Here is a 13,199-nt window from a genome sequence, read left to right on the forward strand (position 1 = left end):
AGTGTCGATTTTAAGAGGTAACTTATTTGGGGAAAGTTAATATTGATTTATACATACTTGGATTATGTATTTGGAGAACTTTCTGCATCCGGGCCTGTGTGGATTGTACAGAGCAACGCATTTTATGTTGTATTCAAGTAGAAAATGGGGGGGATAATCCCCACTCGTCAAAAAAGTGGGGGGGGGGGGGGGAAATGTCACCCCCCGCGTCCCCCACCCATCGACGCCCATGAACATAACACTCCTTAAATTTATTATAACATGCTCAGGTGTAAGTCAGGATAGGCCATGCATATCTGGACTGTGAAAGCACTGTCAGGTGCAAATAATCCACTTTCATTGTAGTTGTCAAAATTTTATAAATTGTAGTTGCCACTGACCTCTCAGCCCCCAAAAATATTCTCTAACCATTACACCACCGAGTGTGGTACCCTTACGCCACTGTGCATCCACCTTGCACACCTCCATTTGTTTATTATTCCCTCACATGATGCACTTTGATTTTCTCTGTGCCCAAAAGTTTAGCCCTCTATTGTAAAAAAAAGCCCTCTATTATTCTCTGTGCCCTTCTATTATTGTAAAAAAAAAAAAAAAAAAAATCCCGTTTTAAAGTCATTTTCCCTGCTGGGGTGGGGGTTAGCCTTGCGGGCCCCATGACAATCATCATGGTTCCCTTTTTGAGGAAATGTTTTTATGCCCGGGTGCCCTTCCTGAAACCAACCCTTTAGTCGCCTCTTATGACATGCAGGGATATGGTGTACCTATTCTAAACCGGGCCGCACACCGGCACATTCATCCCAGCAAGCTGGTACTCAATTTGCCGACCTCGGAAGGATGACAGGCTGAGTCAACCCACCTGGCATTCAACGATCGACCGGGATTCGAACTCGGGATCCTAACATCCCAAGCCAGCCCCTCTATTATTGTACACGTTTTAAATTCTTCTGATGTCTATACTTTATTATCTCCACCACCGAAGGTAGACAGAACTTATGTTTTCACCCCTGTCTGTTTGTCTGTGAGCAGGATATCTGTTCAAAACGTTGTGGACGGATTCGGCTGAAATTTGGTGAACAGGTTGGGTGTGTGATAAGAACGAATTGATTTGATTTTGGTGAAGATCCGGATCTATATCCAGATATGCGAATTTGCGATTTTAAGTGATTTTTCACCGTTGAGAGATGTTGCCAAAGCGATTATATAGAATGGTTTTTCAAAATGTTGTGGACGGATTATAACAACTTGGTGGATGAGTTGGTTAGGTGACAAAAACAAGCCCATTCCATTTTGGTTGAGGTGCAAATCCATATCCGGTCCATCAGTGGATACAAAAAATTAATTGTTCAGCCTGGCGGAGGTATGCGCTCTACCGTGTGCCTGCTCCAGTTTGAAATTCAATGCTATCCAGGAAATGGTTACTTTACAACGAAACTGCGTATATAACTTCAGAAAGGTCTGTTGCTTCAATCCGATAATTGTCTTTAAATAGTCCTTATATTCCATGGTTATATGCCAATGTAATTTATATTGTTCCATGTACAACTCCCTCTATTGCCAGCTAAAGCAAAATTAATTTTTTTTTTCCTGAAAATCATTGAATATCATTAATCACAGTCAAATTTGAAGCGTAAAAATTTAAATTTTTTTTATTGCCAATCACAAAGTGCCCTAAAGCCCTAAAGCGTCGATTTTTCGATTTCGCCAGTGACGTCACACTCAGAACCCACTTTAATCCCAATAGCGGCTTGCATAGAGAAATGCTGCATGTCGAGCTCTGATTCCGATATTGATTCCACTGTCATTAGCAACTCTGAAGGTTCTTAGTATGTTGAAACTGATGAGTGGGACTTTTAAGAAACTATTGGAGACAAAATTAGTGATGGAAATGCTTTTGGGGGAATTATGGAAACTTGTTATTTTGAGCCTTATGTGAGCGAAGACGGCCGAAATACATTTCATAGGGTAAGTTCTTCTTTATCTAGTACTATAGGTGCAGCAGAAAACTTGGGTCTGTCAATTTAAGCTGACAGTGTAAGAAGTCTGGCTAATTGTAAAGGCATCAATTACTGATCTTCTTTGGACATAGAAAGTGAGCATGCATTTTTAGATAATGGTGTTGTTTGGGGAATCCTGAACCTGCAATGGTGGGGCAGGTCGAACCATGGTTCAAAGTGCCCCACCATAATATGTATATTTCTTCCCATGGAAAAAATTTTTTCCCAATGGTTCCCCAAATGGGGGCTCACAAATTTGTTTGGTGCCAGACTAGACCCACAAAAGGTAAATCCAGCCCTGTGTGTGGGGGTAACACCAGGATATGCAGGGTAGTGTGGATATAAGAAAGATCCTCAAAGCTCATATTACTGAGGAAGAGATGACTAAGGTGGTTTGAACATGTGGTGAGAAAGAGGGAAGATGAATCTGTGAAGAAAATCACCAAGAGGGGGAAAAGGCCAAGAGGTCGACCGAAAAAGACTTGGAAGCATGCGATCAGTAAAGAGATTATGGTTACTAGGGCATGCCCGTACGTGGGTGCCCGTTCCTTGCCAAAAAAAAAAAAAAACGCTACCCGTACGCTCTACCCCGCCCGTACGCCCGTACGCCCGTAAACAAAAAAAACAACGCTCTTCGCTTCCGCCCTTCGCTCTGACTGAATTGGGAGAAATAATGCGCATAAGAAATCGAGAAATTATTATTTTCTCCGGAAGAAATCGAATTACGAACCGTAATGGCGCACGCGCTCGGCTCGGCTCGCTCTCACATCGGCCACGCCTACGCAACAACGCGTTCTGTGATTGGCTGCCGGAAGTGCAGTCTTCACTGTCCGGAAGGTCACATATCGCAGTTACGATGAATCGCAAATTAGTTTTAATTAGTTTTAAAACATAGTTTAACGGCAACATAGTTTTCCAACGTGAAATAAATGAATACGCTCTCAAATGTGCCGTCCGAGGCAGAGTCTGTTCGCCACGTTCGGCACACGTGATAGCTCGCTGCTCTCTGATTGGTTGAATCGTTTTTTGGACATAGCTCGGTAACTACTTCTCCGATTAATATGAAACCTTGAAAAGGCACATCCTCGGGTCCCCAGCAATATACCTGGCAAGTTTCAAGTATATCGGACCCGTGGTTGTCGAGAAACAGCGGTCACAGACATACAGACATACAAACATACAAACATACAAACATACAAACATACACACAGAGATTACTGGAATTATAGATAGATTGGGGTTGATGGAGGATGATGCTTTTGACAGGTCTAATGGAGAGTGTCCATCAACTGACCAACCCCCTAATGTGGCCAAATAGTCATTAAATTATTATTATTATTATTATCAGTAGTCGTCGTCGTCGTCGTAGTAGTAGTAGTAGTACTGAGTAGTAGTACTACTATTCACTCCCACTATTACAATGATTATTTTAACAACCCCAAATATTCCAAAATTTCTTGTGCGGTCGACCAGGGAATGTTTTAGCCCAAATATTTTACGAACTGCCTGGCAAGGCCTGGCAATCGACTTCTTGTTGTTGTTGTTGTTGTTGTTGGTGTTATTGTTGTATAGCCCCGGACAGTTTTCTTGAACAAGCCCACAGCACGGAGACAGCAGATCGATCTCGCAAGAGTGACTTGGACATCTCCCACATCCAGGAAGGTGTACCCCCTGCCTACACTAAGTCAGCGCCATGACAGAGTTTGAGTTAGAGTTTGAGTTAGAGAGTGAGTTAGAGAGAGAGAGAGACAGACAGACAGACAGACAGACAGACAGACAGAGGAAAAAGGCCGGTCCATGGGGACTGATCGGCACTCTGACCGTGACCACACTTCCCGGACGAATCCAGGCGGCATGGAAGAATGGGGAAAATTTGGCCCCTGACTTGCGTTTGGGGGTACAAACACCACGAAAAGGCATCCCCGATAGTTGTTGATCGACTGTTGTTTATTTTGGCAGCAATTTGTAATCCGTTCATTGTTGCGGCGATAACCCATCCCCTCTTTAAGAAAGACGCCATTGAATATTTAACGTCCACCAACCAGTGCTAGCAGACAGGGCAACCAGCTTAACGTTCATCCTAGGGACGGCACACTTTGTGATGCAACAACCTCTTTGGAGCAAGTTTGTGATTCCCATTGAGATGCCGTATTCATCACTGACATGGCCGGCGAACACGAAAAGACACGGACTCTCTCAAACAATTACCATGATACTTTCCAAGTTATGGTGAACCCCAATACGCAACAAACACAATAATACAAACCCCTTGCGAACCTCCATGACCAAACCCAAAACTGGGACATGAAAGGGGTCTCTGAAGAAGAAGATATATGCTACAGATCAGACATTTGTCTTGTGAAGCAATTACTTTTCTCATTAAAACAGTTAATCTAGAGTCATGCATTTTACAGATTTAATTCAGTGACTGCAATCAAACAACTAGAATGCACAACCATTGTTTGTCTTCCGAAGAAGTCATGGTTGTTTTGTTGATTTGATGTTCTATAGTACAAATTGGGCTGTCAGGATGGCCTAGAGGTGCTCACACTCATGCCTGAGCCATCTAGTCTGGGTTCGAATTCTGACCCAGCTATATAAACTGTCATTCTGGTGCTTCGCAGATAAAGCAAAGCATCAATATGTGTGTAAAGTGGAAATTTGGCGATCGCGATCTTCCTTTCTCTCTCTCTCTCTCTCTCTCTCTCTCTCCCCCCCCCCCCCACCCTCTCTCCCTCTCCCTCCCCCCCCTCTCTCTATCTCTCTCTCTCTCTCTCTCTCTCTCTCTCTCTCTATCTCTATCTCTATCTCTATCTCTATCTCTCTCTCTCCCTTCCTCTGGCGACTGTGCCAGCTCGTGCCAAATGCCCAAATTTGGCGATTTCAGCTGCCCTTGTTGTCCAGTTATTCTGTCGACAAACGCACAAAGAAGCATGTGTAAATACTTATGGTCCAATTGAGGTGCTGTTTGTTACATCATTGCATTTGAAGAATCAATAATAAACCAACAACAAAAAAAATGTAATGTGTACATTTATCAACAGTTTTATTTATAGTTATTTGTTTCCCACTTTCCTTCCTCAATCCCACCTGTCACGTCTGCAGATCAATCACCGACACAATCCCACCTTGTAGTCTAAGTGCATATACGTTACGTGGCATTGAATGCTCGTGTAGGTTCAAACGGAAGTGAAGATAAACTCCAGTAACTCGAGTTGTACCTTTGTGCACATGGTGATTGAACTGTTTAGCAATTCCGAAATGTACCACCAAAGGCATGCTCATGCCATTTCCTTTCGCCTCGGCGATGCGCAGGCTCAGGGTCGAATTTACGGCAAGCTGAAGGAGGAGAACTTTGTTAATCCGAAGGAAGAGGTCAAACTGGATACCCACATCAAGGTTCCTGCCTCGGCTGCCGGACGTCTCATCGGAAAAGGCGGAAAAACTGTAAGCTAATCCCAGCATCAGCAATAATTTATTACCTTTATTTTATTTATAATTTTTTTTTAAATTTAATAATTTGTGAATGGTTATTTTGAATATCAGGACTTTCCTATGGACTTGTGTTTCTCACAAGTCATGGTTCATCATCATGATCATCCATGTACATTAATTTAATAATTAATGTAGGTTGCACCAGGTGTAATTTCCCGGTGTGTACCCCGGTTTAGAATAGGTACACCGTATCCCTGCGTGTCGTAAGAGGCGACTGAAAGGGTTGGCATCAGGAAGGGCATCCGGCCATAAAAACATTGCCTCAAAAAGAGAACCATGACAATTACAATGACATATGGGCAGAGTACAGCCCAAAGTACCCCGTGAGGGACCACACTCCCTCTCATAAAAACTCAAGGTGGGGAACCCAATCGAAGCAAGGGTGGAAATCACTCCATTTATGACGACGAAACGTCTGATGCCCGACGTGGAGATCGGTTTCTGAGGTTTGGGACATGGAATGTAGGGACAATGACAGGGAGATCAGGAGAAGTGGTGGAAGTATTGGTCAGAAGAAGAGTGGACATATGTTGTGTGCAGGAGACGAGATGGAAGGGAAGTGGTGTGAGAATGGTGAAAGGTGGGCACTGGGCAGGGACAGAAATACAAGTTTGTGTGGCAAGGGTGCCCAGAAGGCGTGCATGGTGTTGGTGTCCTGTTTTCTGAGGAGTTTGTAGACAGTGTGGTGAGTGTGACTAGAGTGAGTGAAAGGTTGATGATGGTGAAAATGATGATTGGAAAGCTCTTGGTGAACGTCATCTCGGGATATGCTCCGCAGGTTGGTCGGAGTGATGAAGAGAAGGACAAGTTCTGGTGTGCAACAGAAAAGCTGATGGAAAACGTGAAAGATAAGGAAGTTGTTGTGGTAGGAGGAGACCTAAATGGACATGTGGGAAGGAGTATGGACGGTTTTGAGGGAGTTCATGGGGGTTACGAATATGGTGTGAGAAATGGAGAAGGTGAAAGGATTTTGGAGTTTGCTGATGGAGCTGATTTGTTGATTTGTAATACTCAGTTCCAGAAAGAGGATAATAAGCTTGTTACGTACACATCAGGTGGGTCGACGACAACCGTTGACGACCTGCTGGTGCGTAGGCGAGATAGGGGGCACCTCCGGGACACAAAGATGATCCCGGGGGAGGAGGCTGTTTCACAGCACCACTTGGTTGTCTGCGACATAAGGGTGAAAGGTGCGAGGAGAGCTCGGCGGGTGAAGTACCAACCGAGAATGAAGGTGTGGATGTTGAAAGAGGTGACAGTGAGGGAGGCATTAAAAGAGAGGCTGAGTATGGTAGAGGTTGATGTGGTTGAGCTTGAAAGTGGTTGGATGTCAATGATAGATAGCCTGTTGGGAGCTGTTGGTGAGGTATGTAGATGGACAAAAGGACCACCGAGGCACTCGGAAACATGGTGGTGGGATGATGAAGTTGGAAAGAAGATTGACGAGAAGAGGAAGAAGTTCAAGTAGTGGAAGAAGGCGAAAGGTATGGGGGCAGAAAAGGCAGAGCATGAAAGTTATAAGGCAGCCAACAAGGCTGCAAAGAAAGAGGTAGCAAAGGCGCAGGAAGCATGTAGGAAAATGTTCGGAGAACGCTTGGATTTGGAAGAGGGTCAGAGAGCGGTATTCAGGATTGCAAAGCAGATAGCGAAAGAGAGGTGTGATGTGATGGGGGTGAGTTGCTTGAAGGATGAAGTGGGACAAATCGTTGTGGACCCAGATGGAATTAAAGGAAGATAGAAGAGATATATGGAAATACTGTTGAATGCAGAAAATGAATGGGATGGCAACATAGAGAGTAACCCAGTTTTAGGACCGGCAGAGAAGATAACTGAGAAGGAAGTTGAGGAAGCGATAAAAGCAATGAAGAGTAGAAAAGCGGGAGGGCCGACGGGAGTTGTGGGAGATATGTTGAAGGCAGCGGGAAATTGGGGTGTGAAGAGAATGACAGAGATCTGTAATCTGGTGGTGAAAGAAGGCCGCATTCCAGTGGATTCGAAACTGAGTACCCTCGTCCCTCTATACAAGGGGAAAGGTGACCCTCTGGACTGTGGCTCGTATCGAGCGATAACGTTATTGGAGCATGGAATGAAGGTATTGGAAAGGGTGTTGGAGAGGAGGATAAGGAAGAAAGTGAAGATTGACGAAATGCAGTTTGGATTTATGCCAGGCAGAGGAACGACAGACGTGCTTTTTATTGTGAGGCAGTTGCAGGAGAAGTACATGGAGAAGAGGACGAAGTTGTTTCTTGGGTTTGTTGATCTGGAGAAAGCATTCAATATGGTTCCACGTGAAGTAGTGACATGGGCATTGAGGAAGTTAGGAGTGGAGGAATGGTTGATCAGAGTAGTGATGGCAATGTACAAAAGAGCGCGCACAGCTGTAAGGATGAAGGACGGGAACAGTGGTGAGTTTGAGGTGAAGGTGGGAGTGCATCAGGGGTCGGTACTAAGTCGACTACTATTTGTAGCTGTGATGGAGGTGCTGGCTCGGAATGCAAAGGAGGGTTTACCGTGGGAGTTGTTGTATGCAGATGATCTGGTGTTGATTGCAGAAAGTATGGATGGACTGAAGGAGAAGATGAACAAGTGGAAGGAATGTATGGAGACAAAAGGTCTGAAGGTGAATATCGGAAAAACGAAGGTGATGGCAAGTGGTAAAGCATGTGGTGAGGTGGAAAGAACTGGGAGGTGGCCATGTGCTGTGTGCAGGAAGGGTGTCGGAGTGAATTCCATCCAATGTACAATGTGCGCTGATTGGGTTCATCAAAAATGTAGTGGTTTGAGAGTGTCATTAACCAGTGTGGCAGCTACATTCAAGTGCAAGGTGTGCACAGGGGGAGCTGCAGATGGAGGAAATGTTGAGTTGGATGTTGGAGACTGCATGAAGCTGGAAGGTGTGAAAACATTTTGTTACCTAGGAGACATGCTGAATGGAGAAGGTGGATCAGACTTGGCAACGGTTGCTGGAGTGAGATGTACATGGAAGAAGTTTTGGGAACTGAGTGGCGTGCTGACAAGGAAGGGAGTGTCGTTGAAGCTGAAGGGAAAGGTGTATGCTGCATGTGTGAGAAGTGTTTTGATTTATGAGAGCGAGACATGGGTAATGAACGTAGAGCAGCAATGAAGGCTGGAAAGGGTGGAAATGCAAATGGTTCGGTGGATGTGCGGAGTATCGTTGAGAGAGAGGAAGACAAATGATGAATTGCGAAAGATGATGAGAATAGAGCCTGTGATGGATGCTGTGACGAGAAACAGTTTGAGATGGTTTGGTCATGTGTTGAGGAAGGATGATAGTGACTGGTTGAGAAGAGTGATGGAAATGAATGTAGAAGGAAGTAGAGGACGGGGAAGACCGAGAAAGACTTGTCTGAAGATGGTCGAAGAAGAAATGCGGGCAAGGGGGTTAACAAGGGGAGATGCAGAAAATATGGCAAAATGGAGAAGATTGTCATGGGGACTGCAAGGCTAACCCCCGCTTTTGCAGAGAAAATGGCCTTAAAATGCCTGTTGTTTGTTGTTGCACCAGGTGTAAATAACTGCCTCACTCTCTGGTTTTCATGTCTGACTAGGTGAATGAAATCCAGAACCTCACCAATGCCGACGTAGTTGTTCCACGGGACCAAATACCAGATGAGGACGAGCAGGTGATTGTGAAAATATCAGGACACTTCTTCGCCAGCCAGGTGACTTTCCTTCATTACGTTATTCACAACGGGCCCTGCCCCAAACATGTCACATGTGACACCTATTGGATTTTGATTATGCTTTAAAGTTAGTGAATTGTAATAATAATGTCCTCACGTGGGAATATAAATGTCTGAAAATGTCCTTTTCTCTTTTTTCTCCCATTGTCCCACTGCCCCCCCCCCCCCCCCATGTCAACACTATAACTCAAAACATGGGCACGCGAGCAGACAGCTCAAAGAAAAATCAGGGAAGTACTCTGTGCAGTGAGGCAGCAGCAAGCATCAGGGCCTGGCCCGGTGCGGAGAAAATGAAACCTCGTCGGCTATTTTGAGCTTGGGCCTGGGAATATTGTGGACTGTGCCAGCCTCCTGAGGCCCGCCTTCCCTCGGTCCGGGACTGAAAGATCCGTCCATGCTGGAAAAGCAGAGAATAGGTGCGGCTTTATGGGCCCACAGTGATGCAATACCTCTCTGGCCAGATATTTTGGGTTTTTATTTTAATACTCATTTGATGTTTGTCTTATTGATACGTTGACCTCTTTCTTTTTCAAATTTTGAGACGCCGATTGTAAAGAAAATAAAAAATAAAAAAAGTAAGAAAAGCCATAATATGGGGGATGAAAACACGAAAACCCCAGCGACCACACTTACACTTTCTGTAATCTTGCGAATGCAGCTCAGCCCAATGATGTAACAGCCATGACGGGGCGGCTCCGTCCTCGCTGCGTAACACACTTGATTTACCTCGTTTAATAATGGCTTTATTGGAGCACAATGTACCCATGGCACCTCCCAATGTACCACACTGCACTCTTCCTAACACCGCCATCTTTTGGATTCTTAGTTATTACCTCTACTCTTCATCCACCATTTTGGTGGAACTTCTTCAATTCACCACAACAGCAAGCCAATACAAAGTGATGGCAACCATTTCATCGTGACCGTTGTTCATATCGTTCGTCCAGTCAGCCACGTATTTATCAGTGGAGAACATTTTCTACATCGAAGTTTTATGTGCTCATTTTTTTTACTGTAATAAATCAAATATGTCAGAGGATGTGGAAGAGAAAAACGAATCAATTTTTAAAGGCCTTTTACAGCCGTTCTCAGTCAAGATAGGTTGGATAAGTCTACACACAAAGGCGAAACTTCAAATGCCCACGATCGTGTATTTCCGAGACCCATCTCGTATATTTTTCATCCTTCTCTCTTTCATCTCTCTTCAAATTTCGTTTCCAAACCAGTTGGTGTGCCTTATTCTGCTGCCCACTAGCCAAACAATTTGAGACACCTGCACATGCCCCACATCTCCTGGCACTCTTCCACAGCTTTTACCTTTCACCTAAGTTTCCCCCACATTCATGTTCGCTCGTCGCCAATTGCAAAGCTTCCTTTTTGCCATTATCTGAACTCAGGTTCCCTGCCTTTTTGCTGATAACCATCTCAGGGGTTTCCCAGCATGCTTTGCTCCCCAAAACTATGCTTTTATTCAGCTTCCCCTTTTGTCCCACCCTTCAGCCCTCCATGCAGGTACAAACACGGATTGGGCCATGGCCCTCTTCCTATTCATCTACCTCATATGTTGAGTACCTCAGAGAAATTATTGTTGGTGATTCCAAAAGTTTCCTTCCATTAATTTGTCTTTTTCATTTCTTCCTTGTTTATTGGTGAGAGGGGAATTTTTTTAATCCCAAAGGCAATCCCATGGGGTTCAGCATTTGCAGGTTTTTTCTGCTCGAGGTAAAAGTGCACGTTTAGCAGTCATGAGCTAGCGAGCTTGAAATGACGTCACGCTGCCCACGTTCATTTTCTTTCTTCAAACTAAGTCGTTTCATTTTCTCAAAGTCACAACTTTGAGAATGTTTGCGAAGATTCGACTGCGAATATATACAAGGGTTTCAAAACTTAGGTAACCTGAACCAAATACCGAGTGTTTTCCCATTTATTCCCAGGTCATTCAGCCACAAGTAAACAATGAATGTTTCGGAGGTTTTAAAGTATAAAATCAACGAAATGTTGTCAAGCTGCTCCATGCATTGTGACATTGTGCGCCCATAGCAGGTCATTTTCTCATCATGCCTTGATCATGTGACCACCTATATAACTGCGGTATGAAGTAGCTTTAACAAGGTGATGAGTACCTTCGAGGTAGTGTTGATTTTCTCCACTTCCTCGTTGAGTGAGGGTGGAGTCGTGGAATGCAGTAAACATGTTTTTAAACGTTGCTCGACTTTATGCACATTTATCCAAACATTCTGTCGATGAATGAAACTTGAGAGAAAAGGAAATTTCTCATTTCAAAAACTCTGAATTGCTCATGCGTCGCAGTCAGTTTTACTCAGAGTTTGTCTGTATTTACTAGGTCCTAAGGCTCATGGAGGAGCTGTTTTATGCAGACAGAGACATTAGACAATGCCGGACCTGACTTCAGACAAACAGCATGTGACCTTGGGGGAAGTAACGTAACATAGTAGAGCACTCTGGGTATCGGCAGTATCATCTCGCGATGTCGCTTTTCTCTCTGCAGTCAGCGAGGCATTGAAGGAGTAATTCCCTGTCCCCATCCATGCCCTCTCCCCATATCCCCCCCACTCATTGGATTCCATCCCACGGGGTTTGTCCGTGCTGTATCCTCTAAATGCTGAGCCTCAAGCAAGGAAGCAGCACACACCATTTTTTTGTTTAACTCTTTGGGATGACTCAACCTGGGTTAGAATCCAACCATCAACCTCCCAAACTCAGAGCAGATGCTCTAATTGCAATGCCACTGGGTCTAGTAAAATTGTTGGTTGAAACGTGACAAAAGCCTTTTTCCGAAAGCCTACCTGTACCTCAATGGATTGAATCAACACAATATTCAGGTATGCCAATGGTTATGGGAAGCAAGGAGAAGGAAGGGTTGATGCCTGAAACGTCCACTTCCCAAGACCGTTGGCATTACTCAACGTCCTGTTGATTTCATCCGTCATTTTACCTGTCCTCCGACGTATCGACTTTCTTATTCATACCTCGCTCTTTTAACTTCGGATGTAAAAGATGCAACACCTGGACAGCTTTCCAAGAGCTCGAGGAGGGTTGTCCTAGATTTCCGGCTAAATAAGTAAAAGTTGGGAGACTTAACTTTTCCATATCTACCTCAAAGCAGATGAAATTTCTTTTTTCTCACCGTTTCGAAAAATGTGCATAAACTTGTGGCAATGCACCTGCCCTTCATACGAATGGGTTTTTCGTTCGTCCAAAAGAACCTGATTAGCTGAGATAAGAACGTCTTGAGAGCACAGAGAATCGCAAAGTTCTTAAATTCACTCTCAAACTTCGCTGTTTTTTTATTTTTTATTTTTCCTATTCCCAGTTAGCGCTCGCTACCTCCTAGAATAGTGACATAATGCAATTTTTTGTCATTACTTTATAACCCGATTAACGTCAGTTGACTCGGTTAACTTCCTTATTTTGTTTTCTACTTTTCTTCTCCCAAAGGCGATCGCTTCATTTCCATAGGGTAGCATGCCAGGAATGACGGTCGACACGGGATTGTTTTAGTTTTCATTTCTTCGTAAGCTTTTTATACCACGGGATCGTAAGTCATAGCACGTAGTTGGTTGAAGAATAGTATGTGGGATGTATTAACAAAAACAATAATGGAAGATATGAGCTGGCTTGCCTTATTTTCAAAAGCCATCATTCACTCTCGCCCAGGAGATGTTTTCCGAGCGTAGCTCACGATAGGCAAACAAGACAAACTTAAGAGCGTTTTTTTTTGTCGGTGAAAATCATTCGAACTGCTTGGAAGATTAGGAATGTGAACGAAATGCAATCCATATAATTGGGAGGTTTTGTTATGTTGCTTTACTCGTGAAAAGAAACCAGAAAATTTCATTCAAAAATTCATCGCAATTTGATTACAAGCTGTAAACGCTGGATTATTTAAATTGATCTCTTGCAGATTGTTGAGAAGCATTGTGTGTGTGCATATGGTTTTGTGTGTGTGTGTGTGTGTTTGTGTGTGTGTGTGTGTGTGTGTGTG

The 13,199-nt window shown here is 44.1% G+C and overlaps 1 protein-coding gene across 1 annotated transcript in view; it reads left to right on the top strand.

Moving 5' to 3' along the window:
- The window catches only part of LOC137437392 (insulin-like growth factor 2 mRNA-binding protein 3-A), a 180,640-nt gene extending 170,895 nt beyond the window's left edge, over positions 1-9,745 (top strand). Inside the window, exons 13-15 of the mRNA XM_068131709.2 lie at positions 5,310-5,441; positions 9,059-9,172; positions 9,404-9,745. Coding sequence (XP_067987810.1) covers positions 5,310-5,441; positions 9,059-9,172; positions 9,404-9,487 — 330 coding nt within the window. The 3' untranslated portion in view covers positions 9,488-9,745. The remainder of the gene's footprint in view (positions 1-5,309; positions 5,442-9,058; positions 9,173-9,403) is intronic.
- Positions 9,746-13,199: the final 3,454 nt, after the last annotated feature.

This window comes from Myxine glutinosa, chromosome 12 (genome assembly GCF_964187855.1).
Source record: "Myxine glutinosa chromosome 12, kmMyxGlut1.1, whole genome shotgun sequence".
NCBI classification, from domain to species: domain Eukaryota; kingdom Metazoa; phylum Chordata; class Myxini; order Myxiniformes; family Myxinidae; genus Myxine; species Myxine glutinosa.